The 24283-nt window shown below is 36.1% G+C and overlaps 1 protein-coding gene across 1 annotated transcript in view; it reads right to left on the reverse strand.

The window, feature by feature from the left end:
• The window catches only part of LOC142353913 (uncharacterized), a 91794-nt gene that overhangs the window by 41909 nt on the left and 25602 nt on the right, over positions 1-24283 (reverse strand). The window contains exon 3 of the mRNA XM_075406143.1: positions 13805-13904. Coding sequence (XP_075262258.1) covers positions 13805-13904 — 100 coding nt within the window. The remainder of the gene's footprint in view (positions 1-13804; positions 13905-24283) is intronic.

The following is a 24283-nucleotide window of genomic DNA, read 5'->3' on the forward strand; positions in this document are numbered from 1 at the left end:
TTTCTCATTCAAATCAACCAATTTTGGTGAATATACTTATTTCTAATATCTGAAGGCAACCTATTTAATTTTGCAATATCTACGAGAAGATAGCTGAATACTTAATAGCTTCCAAGTTAAAATGCCGATAAAAAGTAACAACTTTATAAAAATCAAAACGATACAATTTCGGTTCATTTGAACATAAACTATGTTATTACCCCATAAATATTACTATTTCAGCGTGACACAAAAACAACTGATTTAGAGAATTCTCAAAGCAAACTTGTCAAGTACCACATATCATTTCTCATCTTATCAATCTATATCCAACTCATCAAATTACTTCTGATAAAAATTCAAACTTAATGCAAGAGGCATAATCTATATACTCACTAACCTCCAAAATACTGCAAAGTAAAAATCACCAATAAACCAACATAGCCGGCATATCGCCGTTAAAATATCCCCATTCAGAAACCGAACCTTCATCTCGATTGAACCACTCAAATTAATGAAAAATTCTAACTAAGTTTTAAACATAAGCAGGTTGCTCATGATGAACTATATGAACCTGAGAGTTGTTAGGTCTTTGCAGGTGCAGCTACTGTGAAAATGGAACAGTACTGGATTCGAACCAGCATCTCTCTCTCACTTGCAAGCCTAGTGTGCTACCCATTTACACCAAATGGTCTTAAGCTCTCGAACTTGGGCATCCCTTATAACCCGTTCTCACATTCTTTCTTGTTCTTCAATGCTTCATTTCTTTAGCCAAGTATGCGTTCAAAAAGTTCATCTTCTTGTCAAGCTTATCTTATGCACATTTATATTAGGTTGTTCGCTCTCAACCTTCTAACAAGAGTAGCGCTAGTTAACGGTATTTAAACTTCAGATGTCTGGTGTTGAATGAAAAGAGTCACTTATCAAAAAATAAATCAAGCAAACCAACTGAAGATTCCAATTCATTTGCTGAGCGGTAGATCAGTGAATAAAAAAATGTGGAGTCATCAAATTGTCGCTGCAGGTGATAATCAAAACAAGAGCACTACTCGTTTTTTTGCTTCATTTAAGACTCCGGCGTGCCTAAAACCACCACTCAATTTTGATTTCCAATTGATGAAAATCATTACAATATATGGATAGATATTTTTTTTAAAAAAAAGGCTGCACCCAAATAAAACTCAAATCCTTTGAATTGTAACAAAAAAGCAACGATGAGATCAACGATACAATCCCGCGCCATCAAATATGTTCGGTTTGACCAGTCAATTAGTTTTGGTAATGTCGATCTTCACTAACGCCAGATTTCCAATAAAGACCCCGGAAGAGATGCAAATAGATTTCTCAAAACGAAAACATTAAACATAGCCGGCCGATTGTCGGAAGATAGCCGCCATTGACCCCTGCACAACCATGGTGATTTAAAAAAATCGGAAAAAAACCATAGCTGGCAGATTACTAGAAAATAGCCGCAATAGCTTCGTAGATCTGCAGTCTAAAAAACAGTAAAAGATAGACAAAAAATTACTCTTTATTAAAAGATGAGATGTTGGTTTTCGAATAAGAATCTGCATAAGTTATTGATACCTCTATTAGCTGCTACCAAATAACCTTTATTTAGAGGGATACATATTCACTTGACATTATCTCTTTGAATTTAAGGTGAAGAAAAATCAATTCCAAACATAAACCGACAAATGTCGGAAGAATTGCTCTTGAACGACAGGCTCTAAATTCATCAGGGGCTCTAGCCTAGATCAATTTTTCTTTATTGGTGCAAAAACTTCAACCCCACCGGGATTCGCACCACTGACCTCTCGATCCATGGCCACCCTCACTAACCACTGCGGTAAAAGTCAGTTAATTCTACTACGCCGCAACCGATTTTATATTAGCAACTTCGGAGCACTAGAGATCACTCCAAAATGATGAACGAAAGCGTGAAAAAGTCACTTGAGAAGTCAAAGAATGTTCTAGAAGAAAAGCGCAAAATTGTCAAGCAAAAGATTTGCATAAAAAAAGACACAGACGTTTACAATAATTGCTATGAACTGCGTTCAAGAGCAATTAAAAATAGAAAGTCATTTTTGAGAAGGAGGTAAGTCACGTGTGACCAAAAACTTAATCACGCGAATGAAAAAAACTCGCTACACTAAGAGTAAGAAATGATGTCACGCATGCAATTCAGTTGAAATGGCATGAACAAATGAACAAACATAACCGACTAAACGTCGGAAGAATTGCTCTTGAACGACTAGTGGGAGCTCTAATCAATTGCAGCCTGCTTCAGTCGGGGGGGGGGGGGGGGGGTAGCCTAAATGGGACTAAGAAGTTCTATAGTGGGCTTCAAATAACCATATTAGAGGTTAACATATACCACTATTAAGATTTAAAGTAAAAAAATGACACCAGTTTCGGCGCACTTTTTATTTGACTTTTAGTATTAAATTGCCGCCAATTGAGTTCAGCTGCTTGAAATTGTGATTGAGAGAGAATTTTAGATCACGCGAAATGCAAAAAGTCAAGGGCGTAAAAGTCACTCGAAAAGTCAAAACCGTCAAGCAAAAATTTTGCATAAAAAAAAGACACACACGTTTACAATAATTGCTATGAACTGCGTTCAAGAGCAATTAAAAAGCAGATTTGAAGTGGTTGTGACGTCATATGGTCGTAACAAAAATCTTGACGCCGAAATAAAAACAAAGAATGCCAATAATAGCCCCAGCTATCGCTTAATTAACATTCTAAGCGTCAAAAGAAGTTCTAATTTGTTACGCAGTCTTAGTTAGGTTGAAAGATTCTGCCGTCTTGACCCTCTAAAATACATTCAAGGCTATTAATTTTAATGGAAAACTATTAATTGGAATTTGTAAAGGTATTGAGTTATTACTACCAGTCATGACTAGTGAAAACCAAAAAAGTAAAGCGAATTAAAAAGCGAAAAAGCGTCAATAAAAAAGCCAAGAAAAACAATCGGTCGTACAACAAATCAACTTAAAATGCAAACAGCACTAAAGTAACTGGAGAGCTATCGATAATTGCAAAAAAACTTTGTTTGATAGCATTTACTTACAACAAAAAACGAGAAAGAGCGCTGAGATTCATGGCATAAAAAGCATGACCGCATACTATTTGTCGCTAAACTTTCTTCGGTGCCAATTCTACCCCATAACAAACGTCTCATGACAAGAAATATATCGAAAATAAAACGGTCGACCGATCTGCAACCAGAAAAAATAATTTTTGTTGAGATGCAACAGGAAAATCTTTCATTTCTGTAAAGTCAATTACATCAATTTTTTTCTCTGAGCGAAAATTCACCGACAGGTTTATGTTTAAGGTTTGGTTTGTGTTATGTGGTTTTTTTATGGGCTAAAAATTGAACCAAGTGGACTACTTAAGAACTGCTGAAGTTTCTAAACCTACCTGAGGTACAAGCAAATAAGGCCTTAGGTGTACATAATGTGGAACAAATGACGCATAAACAAACAGATATTTATGAACGAATTTTGTTATAAAAGTAAATCCAAGCAGTGAAAAATCGTATATTCAATAGTTTACCTGAGTTGATAGCTTACTTCAATTAGAGCAGAATCAGCGGTTAAACGTTTGTAAAACGCATAAAAATTTAATGAATGACAAAACAAATTAGGCAAGTCAAGTAAAAACGCAATTGTTAGACAACTAAATGGTAATTTTTGAAAGCAAAAAGCGCGAACTTGTAATACAAAATAATCATAATCACATTGCATTAAAAACTGTCCATTATTAAAGTTAAGAGGTTTGAAGATATGAAAACTAAACACTGATTTGATTCAATAATACCACATAAAAACAGCTCAGCACTGCAGAAAATCGTCTAGATAGCTGCTTGAAGAATAAATTTTCTCATTTTTCTCTTTTCTTCAGCGGTAAAACAAATAAATAGCTCGCCTTTCATCGGCGCTTTATATCTGCAGAGCGAAAACTATAAAACATCAAAAATAATCTCTACTATAAACTTGACATGACATGCCTGTTTTTACACGAACCATTTCGTCCCAATAAGAGCAAACTGTGATATTGTGTTATAAAGTGAACATTGGCAACAACAATATAAGACATTGCAGATTTATTTAATAAGACGTTTCTTCACTAGATATGAGATACTTAAGAGGAAAAAGGAAAAGGCGCAAAACAATTATAACAAATATTCGCCTTATTCTTTTCATTTCACTCTTTCTCAATTCGACACGATAGATATTGAAACGGCGGCGGCCGCGGCGCAGGAGTCGCAATGAATATGTTTGTCTAAATGTGTAGCTATGCGGCAAAGGCACAGACTTGAATGCTCGCTCGGCTCAGACGGCAGAAATGGATTTTGAGGAAAGAGGCAAATAAAACGGCGGGGGAGGGGGGTATAAGCCGTCAGAAAATATTAGGAAACATTTTAATAATGAAGGAATAAAATACAGTGTAAGTAAGGCTAATAGTGTTTACAATCTACAATATGAGGCCAGCACACAAAAGAGGAGGCATAACTCCCTATCTTATTCTCTCTGATAGTAAAAAAAAACTGATGGGATATCTTTTTCTTCTGCTTCGTCTGTTCAAATTGTGGAATGACGCAAAAGGTTTTTTCAAGCTGCATTTATGAATTAAATACAAATTTGCTTTTCAATCGATCGAATAACAGCAAAAGAACTGGCATTTAATATGAACAATCAATAGCAATTGAAATGAAACTTACACTTCAAAAAGTGGGAAGAAAAACCAAGAATATTCTGTTCAAACTACGAGCTTATCGAGACTAAGGCCGCTAAAAACTTCGGCTCAAATAAAAATCGATAGCCAAAGAGAGCAGATTGTCGAAATAGCTGCGAAATAGGTTTACGTGCTGCAAAATATACATACCAACAGATACCGAATTGACACAGATTGGTTGATGCAAAACAAAACCCATTTCAAAAAAATTTTTCCAAAACCAAAATGCTTACGTTAATTTGGCCGCCATGTTTTATTATTAGCAGCCTCTATTTATTTATGACGCCTTTATTGACCTTGAAAGACGCACCCTTGAGTTTGAAGTACATCTTAAAGTAGCCTTGAGTGACTTTAATATCAGTGTCAAAAGGTAATTTAGAGAGGGATGTTAGTGATGATCAAGTAACTTATCATGTATTTCAGATTAAATCTCACGTTACTAAGATTAAACTAACATACTGAACGGCAGAAGTAAGCTAGCACCCCCTAGTTTTACGAAGTAAAAATTCAATTTTTGAGGAAAAAGAAACCGACTAATGTCGGAAGAACTGCCCTTGAACGATAGGCGAGGCAATTTAATTTAGGGGCTGTAGCCTAGATAAATTTTTTTATGGGTGCAAAAATTGTTAACCAATCCGGGATTCGAACCGATCCCTCGCCAGAAGCACTGTCCACTAGGCTATCATGTCCCTCTTGTTGCCAAGCTGCAATCGATTTTATTTCAGCAACAATCTTTACTTCGGAGTGAGAGCAATAGAGACCACTCAAAAATAAAGAACGAAAGCGTGAAAAAGTCACTTGAGAAGTCAATGAATGTTTTAGAAGATGCAGTTCAACAAATTTGCCTTAAGCTTTCTCGTAATTGAACGTTGCGTTTTATCTGACTTTCATAGGTAGAATGAGAGGACTAGTGTAAAGGATAAATTGTGTTATTTCTTGTGTTGATTTTGAGTTGCAGTAAAAATGTTTCAAAAATTGAATTCTTACTTCTTAAAACCAGGGGGTGCTAAATTACTTTTGGCTTCACGGGTTTTTGGCAGGGCCCTTAAGCGCCCTGAACAATGAGCAGGGTTGGGGAATGGGGGGTTGATGTGGGGGGAGGGAGGTTGTGGGGGGGGGGGGGGGGGGTGGATCAAATTCTAAGAACCGCCCTTCACACAATAAGTATAGGTCTCCAAAACAGTTTCTGTGAATCACATACTTGGAGACTAGTGAGCTGGAAGGCTCTAAAGGCACTTAATGCCCGCTGGGCGCTACCTGTTTATCTCGTTTTTAAGGACAAAAAGTCAAATGGGTCAGACGAAAAATTTGTCAAGCGCAAAATCAAATTAAAAGACAGACAGGACTAATATGATTGCTACAAACATTGTTAGAGACCAATTAAACAATAGAAGAGCAGTGAAACAGCAGCATGAATGCCAAAGCCGCTTTTTTGAGGCTAGCAGCGTGAGTGTAAAATTAAAAAGATCTTCAGACGACAAAAAGAGGCCGGAAGACTATGGACTCGACTCGACAAAAAACGAAACTTGAAACACAGCCACAGAGACTTATTTACCATGATAATCTGAACCAATTATTTAGTTCAACGTACTATTTAGTTAAAATAAGAAACCTCGAAAAAACGAAAATAAATGAGCAAACAGGATGTATTGACATTCTTGAAAAATCTCCACGATCTGCAACTCCAAAATAATTAAGTGCACTGATGTCAATCAGTTCATCCAATAAATGACATATCGCATGTTAGAGACAGCGATGTACACCAAGAAGACCACAAAATGCAAGAAATGAAACACCAAAATCTTTATTTTCACAATCTTTAATCTTTTTTTTTGAAAAATAAAACATAGCCGTTTTTTTTTATAGAACATCAAAGATGAATAGCTTTTCTCATTGAATTGAGCTAAATATTAAACAAGATTGAAAATACAACAAAACAAACAGTCAGACAGGGAAAAAATATTTGAAAAAAGAAAATACCACTAGCAAAGACTAAGTTGCTAGCGTAGATTCTGTTGTGTAGCTAACTTTAACTTCAGTGTAAAATCCCTGTCAAAGTCATAATAAGGGGTCCATGACCTAAAAATGTCCTGTACACCATACGATTATAGGCCCTCTGCAGTGTTCTTCAACCTAACTATGCCAAATGATTGCCCCAGAACTGTATCAGTTCATCTCCTTACAAGCCAACAGTACCCAAAAATTTCTTAAACGTTGTCTGAGACCAATTAGAAACATAGCCGGCAAATTAACGGAAAATAGCTACCGTTGACGCGCTTGATGCACATCAGGATTATAACAGTAAAAGAAAAAAAAACAAATTGACCGAATCTTTTTTTCAGTATCAAAAACTTCTGATGTGGCGTGCCGTTTCAGTTCGATTCTGAAACTATACTTAATTCAGCTCAAAACTGAAAGCTAATGAGCCTAATACCAATGTCAGATAGCAAACACTCTAATGAACTTTGATAACCTAATTTTCAATAAATTAATGACCGGGCTTGATCGGTTTATCCCGTCTCTTTGATTTTGCTCTTTTTTGACTTTCATTGTATTCACCATATTGCGTATTCACCAATGGTGAAAGAAATTTAAATGCATTCAGTTGAAACAGTGAGGTCAGTCAGAAGTCAAACGTGAAAATCGTGACTTATGTAAAACGAAAAATGTGATCAAAAGGTAAAGCCAATTAAAAAAGGAGAGCGCCTAAATAATAGCTGTTGAGAGGCTGACGGCGACTATTAACAATTAAAACAAATAGGATATAGGCCTGTAAAAACTACAGAACTGAATCAATTACTTCAAGGAAGATTGGACCATCAAACAGTGGATTAATTTTTTACGGCTCCTTTTCTTGTTGTCTCTTGACTGTGAAGGAAAAAACTTCTGTTTAGCTAATTGACGTACATAAGTTCATCTCGTTTCTTAAAACAAAATTCACTAAATTGTTTGGCCCAACGACAAAATGGTTAGACAAAAAAATCGCAAGAACAAATTTGCATAAAAAGTCCTACCATAGTTGAGACAATTTCATTTCAGAGCAACTGTTCAATAAATTTCCCGAAAGAACGTCTAATTAAGAAAAATGGGGGTTTTATTCTTCATATAGCGTTTATAGGGGACAAATTGGCCTGTTGCAAAAATAAGAAAATTCAATCACCTCAAATTTTGGAAAACATTCCAATTTTGCTGATCAAGTCAGCATAAGACAAGTAAGATAGGTCTAACTTTGAATGCAAGACTTGACAAACAAAACTCTAAAAACATAACCGACTAACGTCGGCCGAATTGCTCTCAAACGACTGGCGAGCGGTTGGCTTCGTCAGTAGCTAGCCACGGGGGCGACGGAGCACAGGGGGGCTGATGGCCGGGGCAACAGTGGGGTGGGGGCAACAGTGTGGGGGGGGGTTCAACCTCTAAGAACCGCCCTTCACACCATAATTATAAGTCTCCAAAACCGTTTCTGTGAATGGCATACATGGAGACTAGCGAGCTGAAAGGCTCTAAGAGCACTTAATGCCCGCTGGAAATTACCGACAGGACTAATATAAATGCTACAAACTTCGTTTGAGAGCAATTAAAATATTTCAATAACCGTACAGATATGAAAAATTGAAAAAGTGTTTAACAAAAAAAATATGAAAAGAACTGACACAAAACTGTCGGCATAACAATAAGTAATGTTTCAATTTGCTCATTTAAATTTTCGTTCCTGCTAAAAACATGTCAGAATGGAGAAACATACCCTGCCGATCGCCAGCAAATAGACGCCATTAATTCCGACAAAACCGATGGGGATGGAAGGAACAGAACAATGAAAAAAAATGATCTTTGTACAAATCATTTTGAAGTAAGAACTAATTTGATTGCATTTTGTAGTTAGACGTACTCCTGTAAACAAAAACCAAATAATGTCGCAAGAATTGCTCTCGAATGACAGAGAGCGCAATTTAATTGAGGCGCTGTAGCCTAGATAAATTTTTCTTTATGGTTGCAAAAACATCAACCCAAGGTAGGATTCGAACCTCGACTTCCTGAGTCCGATTCCGTCTCCTCGGCGGATGTATATCACTCGGCTATAAGGACCTTGTCTTCTTGTCTCTAACACTCGGTTTTGTTCGAACAAACTTGTCTCTATCAAAAAAATCAAGAAGTGCGTGAAAAAGTCACCTGAGAAGTCAATTCTAGAAGAAAAGCACAAACGCTCAGGCAAAAAAAATTGCATTAAAAACACATTTACAAAAATAGCTTCTCAGTCGAGAGCAATTAGTTAGAGATGTTAACGAAGAACAAAGTTCACGTATCGAGTATCTAAAATAGGGCCTAATGGGATTTATCATAATTCTATTTTGAATTCATTTTTTGATACTGATTCTGTTCACTTTAGATTGTTTTGCTGAGCAACTGCTGTTTAAAAACACTTTGAGAAGCATGAAACTAGCCCAGAGAAGTCGAAAAGAATTCTTGCAAAAAGTCAAAAAAAGCGGCAAAATGAAGTAAAGCGAAAAAAAAAATTCATTCGACAAAGTGAAAAAAACGTAACCGGAAGACTACAAAATCGCTTCAAATAGATATTCACCTAGACCTTAGCCAACTACTGATCAACCAATATGTGCCTCAACTCATTAATGGATATTTTGAAACAGACGAAATAAAAACAGAAAGAACACGCCAATAAACAAATGTAAAAACATGATTTAAAAAATCTGCTAAAATTCTGTGACTTCAAAAACAATGCCAAACACTTGCAGAAAAAAAAGTTTTGATTCAAATAATGCTTACCAATTAAAAAAAAACTACACGGAGAAAACCCAGGAACAAACTAAAATTTTTTGCTTACAAAACCTCCTACAAAATGCTGCTTCCCATTTAGTCTGCGACAACGCTTCCAAAACTTTTCTTTACTTGATCAGTCACCTACCCAAGGCCTGCCTAACAGAGGCAACCTAATAAAAAAACAACAAAAAATGAAAACATAACCGACTAACATCGGAAGAATTGCTCTCGAACGACTAATGGAGGCTCTAATCAATTGCAGCTTGCTTCAGTTGCACGGGGGTAGCCTGAATGGGATTAAGAAGTTTACTAGAGGGCTTCAAATAATGTCATTTGAGGTTAACATATGTCACGCCCCTATTTCGTGCCTCATAGTTACGTGATGATTTCCCTTAAAATATCCATATAAAGTGCTATAATTTAGTTCAAAATCAAAGAGTTCTCAAGGCCATATCTAGCCAGTATTTCCATCTAGGCCTTTAACCTCTATATTGTTTAAGTTTACCAAAAACAATCGCATACTGGCAGATTACTGATAAACATATCACGTACCCAAGAGCCTCGATATTCACTTTCTAATTTGTGAAGATGAATAAAAATAATTGATAAAAAAAGTCATGAGAAGTTATGTACTTGGTGAAGTAATTATGCTGATAAAATAAGTGCTAATAAGGAAATTGTATATGTACATAACAAACATCAAGAGACGAGCAAAACCCTGAATTGCCCATTTTAGAGATCAGTAAAAAAAAGCTTGAGGTACAACTCTGCGGAACCTACGATAACTAGAACAACAGAGAACCAGCCTGATAGTCAAATTATAAAATACTGTTAAAACTTCATTCTACCTTTGAAATATTCTATTTATATTTGGATATAATATTTAAAGATTGTTCAGGAAAACTTTTTACAAAACTTAAGTTATAACAAACTTCCATATAGCTAAAACAAAGCTGTGAAAAACCATTAAAACACAAGGCAAGCAATGAATATTATCAAGCATCTGAACCGCTCAAATAATGGCGACTGGTAGCTAATTGTATTGAAATTATATCCGCTGAAATCGCACCATGAAACAGCCCTAATAGGTCCTTGTACAATGGCCATAATTCTAGTTATTTACACCTAAAATTACCCTCTGAAACACCGAGTAAACATCCTTAAAGTTAGTGCGTAACAATATATATACCCTATTAGCATTAAATTGACGCCAATTGATTTCAGCTTCCTGAAATTGTAAATGAGAGAGAATTTTACATCACGCACAGTCAAGAGCGCAAAAGTCGATCGAAAAGTCAAAAACGGTCAAGCAAAATCGGAGAGCTATTAATTACAATTTTGTATCATTGATTATATTACTTAAACTGCACTATTCAACATTAAATTATTAACTCTAAGCAACAATACTTACAAAAAGATCTGTCAATTAGAGAGCAAAAAAGCTCCAGCAAAAAGTGCAACATCAGAAATATGCATAAATTCTCAAAAAAAGACAAAAATGAGCCAAAAATTATTCCATTTTCTTGAACGAACATTAAATCAAAATATCACTAAATAAAATCACAACTAAGCTGAACCATAAAAATTCCCCAATTGCCATAAGAAAATGAAAGATCGTAAAAACTGCTAAAAAGCGTACCACCGTGAAAATGGGGGTTAGTATCCCAGGGTGTAGACGTGATCCGTATCCTCCACGGTGTGCCCCCGGGTAACTGCTTCCAGCTCAGTTGGCGGTAGTTAGCTAAGCGGATAGTCTGGGGATTGGGCCCTGAGCAAGCCACCTCGGACTCAAAGCAAACTTGCTTCTGAATTGCTGCCAGTCCGATACTCATCAGCGCAAGCAAGAGCCTGAGATGAACGAGTTGAGGCAGAGCTTGGAATAGCGCCCTTGAAAGAAGGGAGCAAACGTGGTTGTTGGCAGTGGGCTGTGATAAAATTGGCTCTTGTAGCCATGGCTCGCCAACTTCTACCTGTTGTAAATGTCCCCAATGAGCGAAAGATGGTCAAAGTTAACAGATTCGAAAGCCAACAAAGTGAATAAAGTGAAATCAAGACTAGTATATGAAGCTTTGATCATTTAGTAGTGATTTGGCCAGACTCCACTTAAAGTCTCTAGCGAACTCTAATTGACGAGAACCCCTTGTTTGTAGGCAACGAACAAAGGGTCAGTATGGTTGAGATGTGAGGGAGCTTGGGACGACTGCTACATTATTCACTGTACTCATTGAACGTTGATGAGTAGTGGAAGAGAAAACTGTGTGTGTGATTCCTGCGCACAATTAGTATCTGAAATGAAAGTCTTCTAGAAGGAAATATTGCATTGACAAGAAAGATGATCCAGACAACACATGCTCTGCTATGTCCCGAGAGATGGTTTTAAGGAGACTTGAGGCTCACGGGACCCCAGATGGTCTTAGCACCGATGCTCTAGTCTTCATGGCTTGGAATTCATTGCTCTAAAGGTCTGATGACTAAATACCTAAGGCTTCGGCCAAAGGGGAGGTGCATCATAGTGTAAAATGGCAAAATTCGCTCAAGATATTATAAAAGTATATAATTTGCATCAGATGGTAAAAAAAAAATTGAAAACATTACTAGCCAAAATAGATGAGACAAAAACCTATGGCTGAAAAACTTGGAGCTAAAACTAAATGAACAGCTTTGAAAAAGCCGCACGTGATCAAAAAAACATCGCTCGCTTAGCGAAATTTTTTTTACCCTCACTTTTCTTGCTCTCTTAGAATACTGCATGAACAAAAACCACACACTCTCTTCTCTCTCTCTCTCTCTCTCTCTCTCTCTCTCTTTATCTCTGCGTTTGACTTCTGTACAGCAGATTGGTCTAAAACACTTGTTTTCACGTGCAGTATTTGACTTTGCATCCTGTGTCAAAGTCGCCGATAAAAAAGATCACCATAAATCTACAGCGGGTCGTTAAAAAATAGTAGCACAATAATAGCCTGCTGAGAGGACGAGGACGGCTATTAAAAAAGTAATCAAATAGCAAAACTGTAGTTATGAGTCCATATTTTATGGAACGCAGATGTATATCGAACTCCTGGCGGCAATAATCAACTGGTGGTTTGTTTATAACCACCTGGCGACAATAGTCAACTGGTTTAAAAACTTGGGTTTTTTTGGGTCCTTCCCATCATAGACCCCACACAAATATATCAACAACCCCCCCCCCCACCCCTCTATTTTGGAATATGTAGGGTAATTGGGGACACGTTAAATGAGCACTGAGCTTGGAGGAGGCTATAATGGGAAAGACCCATTATTACGTCTCCTATTTAAAATTTTAGTTAAAAGTTAATACCAGACCAAAATTACAGATTGGGCGTGATATCCTGAAAAATACTTGAAGCATTGTCAGAACTAACGGACTTTACTTTATCTCAATTACAATTAAAATGCCAATCGGTAAATCATTCTTTCCATGAAAATTTCCATTTTTCTAAACGCCCATTTCTTCTGAATCACAACCACCATTTTGACAAACGACGCGATATGGTTGTAATTTCACAAAACTATTACAACGTACTATAGATCTCGTACGGCACTAAGAATCAGTTTTTAGAAAAAAAAACGGAAGTACGTTTTCTGAGCAAGCTGCAGTATTTAATATCACAAAATGGTTTCGGAATTCGATACCGAAAAAAGCTGGCGATCAAAAATCAGAAAACAATGATATGCTAATTCTCAAAACTAGTTCTATCTATTACAAAGCACACGAAATTTTGTTAGCATACCAGACAGATTGCATGGAAAGAACCAAAATAGAACCCTTAAACAGTAAAAAAAAATTCATATCCGTTAAAGCGAGGATAGCACATAACCAACTCTTGAACGGCAATCGGGGTGGTGAATTTGTCCGAAGCTAGCCGGATTTGACCAACTGTCCTTTTAGGGGAGTCTTCGTTTTATTGAAGTTTTTGGATTTTATATTTTGATGCATATTATTATTTTTTGCAACAAGTATTTAAAATTATAACCATACGGTTAAATATACTTGAAACAAAAAAATGCTTCAAATCATTCAAACAAAATAAAATAATAAACATCAACAATTTTCTTAAAGAATCACAAAATTTTCTTCCGATTGTTTTCTTCCTAAAAATAAAAATAACTTTTTAAAAGCTCCTACGTTTGCAACCCGCCACAGACGCACGAGCCATTTTAATTGATTTTCTTTGTAATGGCACGCACGTGCTTTGTAACTGGGGTTCCAAAATGTACTGTGAGAGGGGGTGCACAAACGGAAACGACCCCACGTTTTAAATAAAGCCAAGAGGTATAAACTTACCAGAATCACGGTCTTGAAGTAGAAGAGTGTAAAGCTGATCCGGTAGTTCTGTCACTCTGTAGTACCACTTCACGTGAACTAACAAGTTGTCCTTTTTGTCCTTAAACAAGTAAACGCGAATTTAATCACCTCAAACGAGGTCGAAAGAGTCGAAAACAGACACAAGAAAATTACTTCCTGTTTGAAATAAGAACAAATAACGTATTCGGGTTGAAAAAATAGTCAATTAAATACAAAATTGTGAATGAATTTCATGAATATCATTTAGACACTTCAATTTTTACCAATTAATGTCAATTAAACTTCAATTATTTCAACAAATAAAATATATTTTTTATTTGTCTTCGAAGAGGCGATTTAAAAATGTGTCTAACCTTCAATTCTATTCAAAAGCTATATCTAGCGAAGTAGATCCAAATTAAGCAAATCAAAAGGAAAAATTCTAATCTTGCAAAAGGCAATACTTCAACAAATCTGATAAATAAAATGGAAAATGTCAACAAAACCGTATTTTGTAGTTTGCGTTAAAATAACAATAATGAAAATTTCCGCTAAATTAATGATACATTTTCAACCCAATTAAATGCAGCAAAATTCTGATTATATCTATTATCACAGGTAAAGCGTAAGGAATTGTAATAATATGACAGGTATTAGAGCCTGCAACTAAGCTCAAGTGAAAGTTTAAAAAGAAAAAGCGAATCGAATCGGGGGTGGGGAACAAGGTTTATCGCTTCTATACGAGTTTAACATTGTGTCACTTTTAAAATTGTCTTTTTAGCGTTATGTCTCCTTTTTACACGGTTATTCACTGAGCCCGGCCCAACTTAAACTGTGTGGTAGTTGAGAATGGTTCGCACCGAGAGAGAGAATTGAATTCATCGCTTATTTTTTAGTACACTTGGCAGAGCAAATACGTACTAAAATTACAAAGTACGAGCTACCGGGATGAAATGAATGGGAAATAGTGCAAGCATATATGAAGAGTAAAATGGAGAAAAAGTAGAATAAAAACTGTAAAAATGGGAACACAATTGGGGATAAGCAGACTACTTGAAAGGCTCAAAATAAATGAATGGAATTGTGAAGCGGTGAAATTGGCACGCAAATATGAGAAGTATCAACTCTTATATCTACCACCAAAAATCCCCCATTCTACACCGGGTGGGGGGGGGGGGGGGAGGAGGGGGTATTAGCCGACATATAACTTAGAAGATAGAAAATGATAGATTTTTTTTTGATAACACAAAATTTACAAAATTCAAACAATACAACTCAAAAATTGATCATTATCGCATAATTCGTTAGTGCAATATAAAAAATTCGCTTTTTAAACTTGTACTTGATAGAAAACATTAATGTTTGCCTTAAGAGGGAGGGTGGTTATTTTATCCGCTTAGTTCGCAGGAAATTACTTTGAAATTCAATTTTCAAAAAGGTTGCCAACCGAAATTTTTCCAATTTTTCGGTTAAAATGTATGTCGTTTAATTTTTATGTCGTCTAAAAGATCAGCCACACATTCACCAATAAGACTCTCTTCCTACAAACGAGAGAAAAGAACTAAAAGTGGATTAGTTTAGTCACTTTAGTAGAAGTAAGTCAGTGAAAATTGACTTAATTAACTTCAGCAAACACTAATACGCTGTTTTATTAAATGTGGGCCAAACAGCACGGATACCGAATTTCGGCATCAGGTTTCTTAAACCAACGTGAAGGCCGAACAACGGAAGGCAATAAAACTTGCCTGTATCGGTTCTCTCTCATGAATAGTTCAACTTAAAAAAAACTGCCCAAGTTTGTTGTATCAATAAAAATTAACTCATTCATTCTTTCTTGCGAGGAAATTCTAATGAAGGAGAAACGAAAACCGACTCCACTAATAGAACTAAATGATAATGAATATGATACGGATTGTAAGTAGTAGTTAAAAATCGCGAATCCATCGACAAAAATTATCAGAAAATGAGACTTCCTTATTTTAATGTCAAGTTTGGTAGAAAAAGGAACACTTGGCAAGAACCAGTTCGGCAAATTGCTTTTGAGCTCCAAAATTTATATCACTGAAAATAACGAGATAAAATTTTGGTTTTTCAAATGAAAATAGCGAGTTCGTTAATAAGTTCTAAGCAGGCGCAACTACTGCCACAATATATCAATTTCGCAACGGAACCAACATCTCTTGGTTGCAACTTTAGCTTTGCTAAAAATTACATTTACTTGTCATAGTCTAAAAAATTTAGCCATCTTTTAAACCAATTCGCTGGTTTTTCTAGGCTTCCTCTCAAATTAAGCTTCCGTCGAACAATTAGAGCTTCTTGACAAGCTTATCTTCAATTTTTGGAATTCATGCTCATAAAAAAGCCATTTTTGGAAGCCCGCCGCTGAAAATTGCAAAAAGCAATACAACTGAGAGAACTCCGCCCGCTAACATATTTAAGTTGTTGTAGCTGTCGCACAGAGCTCAAATTCACAGGCAATTTCGGCGGGTTACGGTAGCTTATTGCCGTTTTTAACTGGTATATTAGTTGCATTTGTATCATAATAAAAATAGATATATTAGTAGTAGTGTGACTGGCTATCCACAAAATGCTTGTGTGGCGACAATTCTGCATCTACGCCATGGTGAATGACATGCAGTCCCCAGGTTAGTGAGTGGGTCAGGAGGGGCATCGTCAACAACGGGGAAAGGAAGGTGGATTATTCTGTGCAGTGTGGTCGTGTTGGACTGATGGTATTAATTCCAGCCAGTTGGCTACCTCTGCTGGTCTTACCCACAGGTCAATCACTTTCAAGTCCATGGTGTTCTTACTGCAGTTGAAAATGTGGTTTACGTCATGTGGTGATACTTCATATTTGGGACAGCGGTTATCAACATTGTTACAGATCCCACTCAAGAAAGATTTTAACAGGGCGCAGTATCCAGTTCTCAGTTGTGCAAATCGATTACATGCAATTGGTGGCAGCGTTTGATCTTCTGTTATCTTTGGCGGAGGTGTGTATTTGCTTGCTGTCTTCGTTCAACGTGAGTGCGGACCGTGTGTCGGTGATACTTTTGAGCGCATTTTTGTATTGCTGGCGATTTAATTGCTCTTTATTGTCTGTGTGTTGTTTCAGGCGGTCCCGATAAGTGTCATTTAAAGTCAGTCTCATTGGACGAAAACTGGTTGAGGAGGTTGTTTTATGATCAGCACAGTGGCTCTGATAACTACCAGCTAGAAAAAGCTCTGCTAACATTTCTGTGTGAGCTAACAGGCAGCAGTTCACCCTCATTGCGTAGGTCATTGATGTCACACATTTTTAAACAGCCATTATCTGTACAAAGAGTAATGTTTTGTTTGCAGGTGGCTCCAGTTTGTATTGCTGATTGTGGAAGCCCAAATGGGAGCACCGTAGTTCAGGACGCTCCAACCGATACCTTTGTAAGTCACTCAGAGTGTCTTTTTGGTGCAGCCCCAGTCACTACCAGCAAACTTTTTCAGTAGGTTATTGCGCTTTTGTGGTTTCTCTTTGGCGCTCCTTAAATGTTCTGCAAAATTGACCATACTATCGAAAATGACACCAAGTACTTTGGACTTTACTGGTATTGGCGAATTATTGACAGTGAGGGTTAGCTCAAACTTGGATTCCTTGCTCCAGGTTGTGAACACAGTTGCACTTGATTTCTCAGCTGATAACTTAAGTTTTCTTGATTCTAGCCAGTCATGTAAAATACTTGAGAGAGTTACCACGTCAAGTAAATTCTCAACATGTGGGTGAGATGTAGTTACAGTTATATCATCAGAAGAAGACGCGATGTTTATACCTCTAAGGGGTAGAGGCAGCTTGAACATATAAATGTTGTAGAGCATTGGTGATAACACCACCTTGAGGGAACTCTGTTGATCTCTTCTCCACTTTAATTCTCTTATTGTTATATTCTACGTAAAGAAAACCTGCCCTGTAAGTTGAATTAAGTGTAGGTAGTAAAACCACAGAATGCCAATTTGAGCGATTTAATTTGCCGCTCTGATTGCTATCAATCTCGATTAAAGTTAACCAAAACAATGGGCCAGAGCAAAAAATTCATTAACGCGCATTTACGTCTCCATGCTCACTGGTTCACATCCTTTTAATGGCTCCAACGCTTTAGAAGTCTTTTCCTTATAGCCTCAGATTTCGAGAAAATTATCGACAGAATTTTCGAGGTCAATAAAATAAGCAACCACTTTCCTTAAAGCAATCGTTTTTTTTCTTGGCGCCTCGGTTAATTTTGCACAAAGTAAGCAATTCCCCTGTTCGTACTTTTTTGCGCTCGGGATGAGTGAAATATCTGCAGTATGATATTTGTTGATCGATATACAAGACATGGAAACAGTCCTGAATACTAGAAGAGTTCATCAAATCCTTAACTTTGTCTCTGACTTAGTGATAATGGTCTTTGAAAAGTAGTAAAAGTATCTTTATTTTCAAAGAATATTAAAAGAAAAAACTCAGACCTACACAATCGATACAGTTCTTAAACAAACAAAATTATCAATGAAAAATTTTAAAACATAGCCGGCAGATTGACGTAAAATAGCCGTTCTTGAGGCGCTAGGCACATCGGAATTGAAACTGAAAAAAGAAACAAGAAAAGAAACTAGAAATTGACAATTTTTTTCCTAAGTTTCAAAAATTGGTCTAACTCAGTGTGCAGTCTCAGTTAAATTCTAGACCTATGCTTAATTCAACTCCTAAACTGAAAACTATTAAACTCAATACTAATATCAGCAAGCAATCACTTTTTGATAGCCGAATGCACTATGACGTAATGACCGCGATTTATCGGTTTAACCCTTTTTTCTTTTGGTTTTGATTTTGCTCTTTTGACATTGACCGTATTCACTACATTGCATAATTCAATGCGTGAAAAATTAAATATGTATAATCACGAATCAAACGGGAAAATCTTCAGTAAAACGTGATCAAAAGGTAAAGCGAACTAAAAAATGAGAGCAAATTAAATAATAGCCGTTGAGTAGAGATTTTTTTCAAATGGCGCTGAGCCAAAATAAAATATCCGATATAGTATCCTCAAATAAGAACTTATTGTCCATCTATGCGAAAGTGAAATTTATAACTATGCAAAAACCATACAGCAATTAGATTGTGAAAAAAGTAGACGAGAATGTAATGTGACATGTCATTTCAAGGAGCATAATTCAATTCAAACAACTACCAAAAAGTTTTATTAGATCCAAAAAATTGAGCAATGACAATATTTTTTTAAGGTTAAGCCAGAAACGAATATAAAAAATTTCTTTTGTACTCAACGAACTAGCGACATACGATGTTTGGGGCTTTTATGCATTGATCATGTCAGAGCATAACAACATAACATACTTCCCAGAAGCCAATGTCAAAAAAATATAAACAGCGCACGAGAATTGCATTCAAAATATCCTCAATTTGGTTTTTTTATAGAACATCGAAGATGAATAGCTTTTCTCATTGAATTGAGCTAAATATTAAACAAGATTGAAAGTACAACAAAACAAACAGTCAGACAGGGAAAAAGTTTTTGAAGAAAGAAAACACCACTAGCAAAGACTTTAAGTAGCTAGCCTAGATTCAGTTGTAGCTAACTTTAACTTTAGTGTAAAATCACTGTCAAAGTCATAATAAGGGGTCCATGACATAAAAATGCCCCGTACACCATACGATCATAGGCCCTCTGCAGTGTTTTTCAACCTCACTGTACCAAATGATTGCCCTATAACTGTATCAGTTGATCTCCTTTTAAGCCAACAGTACCCAAAAATATCTAAAACGTTGTTTGAGACCAAATAGAAACATAAACCGACAAATGTCGGAAGAATTGCTCTTGAACGACAGGCGAGGCAATTTAATTCATGGGCTGTAGCCTAGATCAAATTATGGGTGCAAAAAAAATTTTTCCTCCGCCGGGATTCGAACCACTGCCCTCCCGACCACAGCCACAACTACTAACCACTGCGCTACAGAGCACACACCTCACTTATTCTGCAACCGAATTTATATTAGCTTTACTTCAGAGCAATAGAGATCACTCAAAAATGAAGAACGAAAGCGTGAAAAAGTCACTTGAGAAGTCAAAGAATGTTCTAGAAGAAAAGCGCAAAACTGTCAAGCGAAAAATTTGCATTAAAAAAAAGACACACACGTTTACTATAATTGCTATGAACTGCGTTCAAGAGCAATTAAACATAGCCGGAAAATTAACGGAAATTAGCGACCGTTGACCCGCTTGACGCGCATTGGGACTGAAACAAAAAGAGAAAACTAAGAGATACAAATTGACAGAATTTTTCTAAGAGTCAAAGTAATCTTATTTGGCATGCGAGACACAAATTCGTATCCAAATTCTGTCAGCTTGGCATCTTCTAATGTTATTGATTTTGTGAAGTTGCTTGGAATTTACTTTGGATGCATAACGTTTGCCCGCTAGGCTATTTGCGACTGAATGAGTTATACGGAATAAAAACCTCATCAAACTTTAGCAGCGTGTGTATTTAGAGTGCCATTTTTTTATCTGTTTTAGACTATTGTAAGGTCCTGTACATTGGACTCAAAAAAGTTGAAGAATTGGAACGAATCGAGAACAGTGATAGAAAATTTTTGATGCGAGTCGTTTTGTTTCAGCAGGCAAGCTGCTTTATCATCAACATTGGTTACCAGAGAATCAGCCAATAGATTTCAAATTATTGTTTGATGTACCATGTTGAAAAGAGCACAGATCCAGACTATCTACAGGATATGTTAAAACAATGAGCTTCAACAGGCCATCTTTATTTCATTCAACAAAATTCTAGAATAAAATTGCTCGACATCATATAGTTACCAGTGCGCTAGAAAATGGGTTACTTTTCCAAGGAGTATTTACAAGCTGGAATACCATATGTAAGATTCAGAAAAAAGCTGACAACCCCTTTTTATTCCCCCTGTCATTGAAGTGTATCATCGTCAATTTCGGGTGACGAAAAAATGGTGACGCTAATATTCATCATTCTTCATCATCATCATTATATAACCTCGAAAATGATAGAAAAGAAAACCAAGTTCTGCAAGCTTTTCATTTGACTTTTAGTAGAAAACTGCCGCAAATAGAGAGGTCGGCTTAAAATCGTGAATGATAGAGCATTTTAAATCACGCAAAACTCAAAAAGTCAACATGAAAAAATACACACAACTTCAACAGTTGCTTCACTTCGTTTGAGAGCAATTAAAAACCGATAGGAACAACATTACTGCTATAAAATTACGAAAAAAATTCAAAGAAGGTTTTACGCTGAAAAGTGTAATTTGAATTCTTCTTCAGATCAAACATTTTCCTCACCGAATATAGCGGCTCAATTCAGATACGGGAAAACACTAAAGCAAAGTCAATTCTTGCAAACTAATTTTGAACCGATAGATATCAAAGCAAAACAAATCACTTACCCTTTCACACTCCAGATACAACGTCGATCAAATGATCAAGTAAATACAAAGTACACACTTTAATATCACAAAGTTAAACTGGAGAAAGAAAATCAAAGAGAAAACACTTGGACGCCTTCATAGAATGCAAGTGTTGCAATAAACAAATTGAATCGTTATTAAATTGAATTGAAACTACGAGAGGGGGAGCGTTCAAAATATTAGCGTATAGTAACAGCGTTTACTCTAACTGACTGAAATATGCAAATAACGATCGATCGATAGATATATACCGATATAGAAGCGTATAGATAGATAGATATATAGCTTCAGTTATGGATGAAACTTGTAGTTGGACTATTAATGTTTTGTGTCTAATGGCGTCAATTTCAGCTGAAATACTTTCTAAATGGTTTGTTGATTGTGGTGCGATGTCGGTGTATTGCTATCAGAAAGCAGTTTGTTTTAATGTACCACCAGTTGTACTTGTAACACTACCGCTAGTGTTTAGTTGTGCCGTATTTATAATACTTCTGAGTTGTAAGTTGAAATTGCGAATAATAATGTGTACAATTTGTCTACTTTACTTTTGTTCACCACGTTGGTGTGGCAAAAAACGCGCTAGGAAAAGAGGAATGAAAAAAGGAGGAAAAATATGGGAATGGAATTAAAAGGGATTTACAATTTAGACTACGGACACGATTGATGTTGAATGAAATGTACTTAGCCTGCTTTCACTTCCCCCTTTTCAGTTGTAAAAACGTTCCTTCAATTTGTCTCTATTCCTTTGCACGCATTGTGAAAACTGCTGCTCAGCAATTTAAACAATTTAAGGCCTCCGGGCGTGAACAAAAATGTGCCCGATGAAACTTAAAAACTGAATTAGCAAAAAAAAACTTCTATTGTTTCAGTGATAAATTACATTAAAAAATTAACCCAACACTTTCTCGAATATTATTCTCGAAAAAAAAATAATCCTACTTTATAAAAAATACTGGGAGAAAACAACGTCAATGACACAATGTTAAAGTGACAACTTTTTCTGGGAAAGTGCAACAAATGAAATTCAGACATTCAATCGATAATTTTAGGTCCATTTCTCACACACACCCCACGTCCTTAAAATTATTTAGCATGAAAGGATTACTAGACAACTTATGATTATGAACATCACAACTTATAGAACGAGCACCGCCCACTGAACCATAGTAGTTTCTATACACGCTATGACCATTCATATATTAGATTTTCGAAATTGGTAGCAATTGTTACCTCAAAAGGGTAAAGGGGAAGGGCGCGATTCAAAAAGGGGTAAAAGGGTAGCGGGGGGGGGGGGGGGGGGGGGGGGTTGAAGAACGCTAAAAAAGGACATTCTAAAAATCACAACCCCAGGGGAAATTGAAAAGTAGAAATCGGGGTGGTTCGTAGAACGAGATTTGACCATTGTAATCGAATAATAGGAATAAGACTATTATTTGGTGCGTACGGGTTGAAGTTATCGCGTACCTGACTTAACCAGCTTACTTTATATCGCTGATTAAACTATTGAGGCAACGCATAGAATGAATGAGGGGTAAAAAAAGAGGAATGGATATCGATCAGTAAAAAGATAGCTCAAAAGATAAGTAGAAAAGGGTTACTAGGGATTGTACATTGAGTACCGCAGTTCAATTACTGTTTCCTTATTGCCATTTCATTGTCTATCTATTCCCACCTTTCCACTCAGCTTTGTGCTGTTGACCTTTTCGACAGAAATTGTAACAACCAATTGTCTAAGCAAAACTAGCCTGAATGCCTGATTTCTTAATTATATCAGCTCACCAAATTTACCTGACGTAAGGATGAAAAATTTTTGAGGTGGCCATAATTTATAATTTTCCATAGAAAATATGCCTGAATTGAATGTACTGATCAACACTTTTCCAGTGAAATTAATGTGGAATACCAAATCATTGCTGATCACGTCTTGTATTAAGTCTTTAGTCAAATCTCAGCAACGTATTCACTTATAAACAAATAATGACACCGAGTTTTGGGAAAATGATATGGATAAGCAAATTAAAAAAATTGTCAAAAATTTTGATTTGCATTACTGAGAAGCTATCCCGAAAACTAATCATTACTACTTTAAAATGCAGCTATTCACCAAAAAACCCCTCTAAAAAATAGGTGTGACAAGCATACATCAAATATCATACATTAATATATGATACTTTTTCATTCTCGTAGAAGCTAATTTTTCGAACAATGGTGTGTCTGCCTGTGCTTTCTTCACTTCACTGATATTTAAAAGCAGAGCATTGTATATGTTGGTATTCATTCCCATTGATGAACACGTCTTTCAGAACATAGCTCAAGACAAGTTAAGACCTAGCCAAGACTAAACCTTGCATCGGATAACTGAACAGAAAACCACATCAAAACCCTATCTTTATATTTGAACATTCTGAAAGGACTACGCGATGAGAATGTTCAAATTTTATTACGGTATGTGACAAAATATTGCAGTAAAAATTAATTGTTAATAAGTTTCTTGGAAATTGCAATTATTTTACTTAACTCTTTTATTAGAGATAACTGTTAACTCATTTTTGTAATATTTCATTGTTTTTTAAATCGTTTACCAATTGTATTCAATTTTATTACAATTAAGGCTGATGGGAACTAAAACATACCCGGCAGATTGCCGGAAAATAGCCACCGTTGATTCCAATAAGCATGATTGGGATTGAACGAATAGAATATATTGAAAAAAAAAGATTTTTGTACAAAAATATTTTTTAAGTCTGATTTATTTTGATGGCATTTCGTAGTTGAACATACTTCTGTTTCTTAGAGAGAGGCTACAGGGGCTACTATCAACAACAATAAGCATTAGAGGTGGTAATTAAGACTTATAGGAACGACGTTCAAATAGCGGGCATCCAAAATTGGGCTTTATGGGTTTATCCCGTTTCTATTTCTGACTTCAATTTTTTATACCGACTCTGTTCATTTTGAATTGCTTTGCTTAGCAACTGATGTTCAAATTCACTTTTAGCAGAATGAGAGAAGAGAGAAAC

Source organism: Convolutriloba macropyga, chromosome 15 (assembly GCF_964194025.1).
Source record: "Convolutriloba macropyga chromosome 15, txConMacr16.3, whole genome shotgun sequence".
NCBI classification, from domain to species: domain Eukaryota; kingdom Metazoa; phylum Xenacoelomorpha; order Acoela; family Convolutidae; genus Convolutriloba; species Convolutriloba macropyga.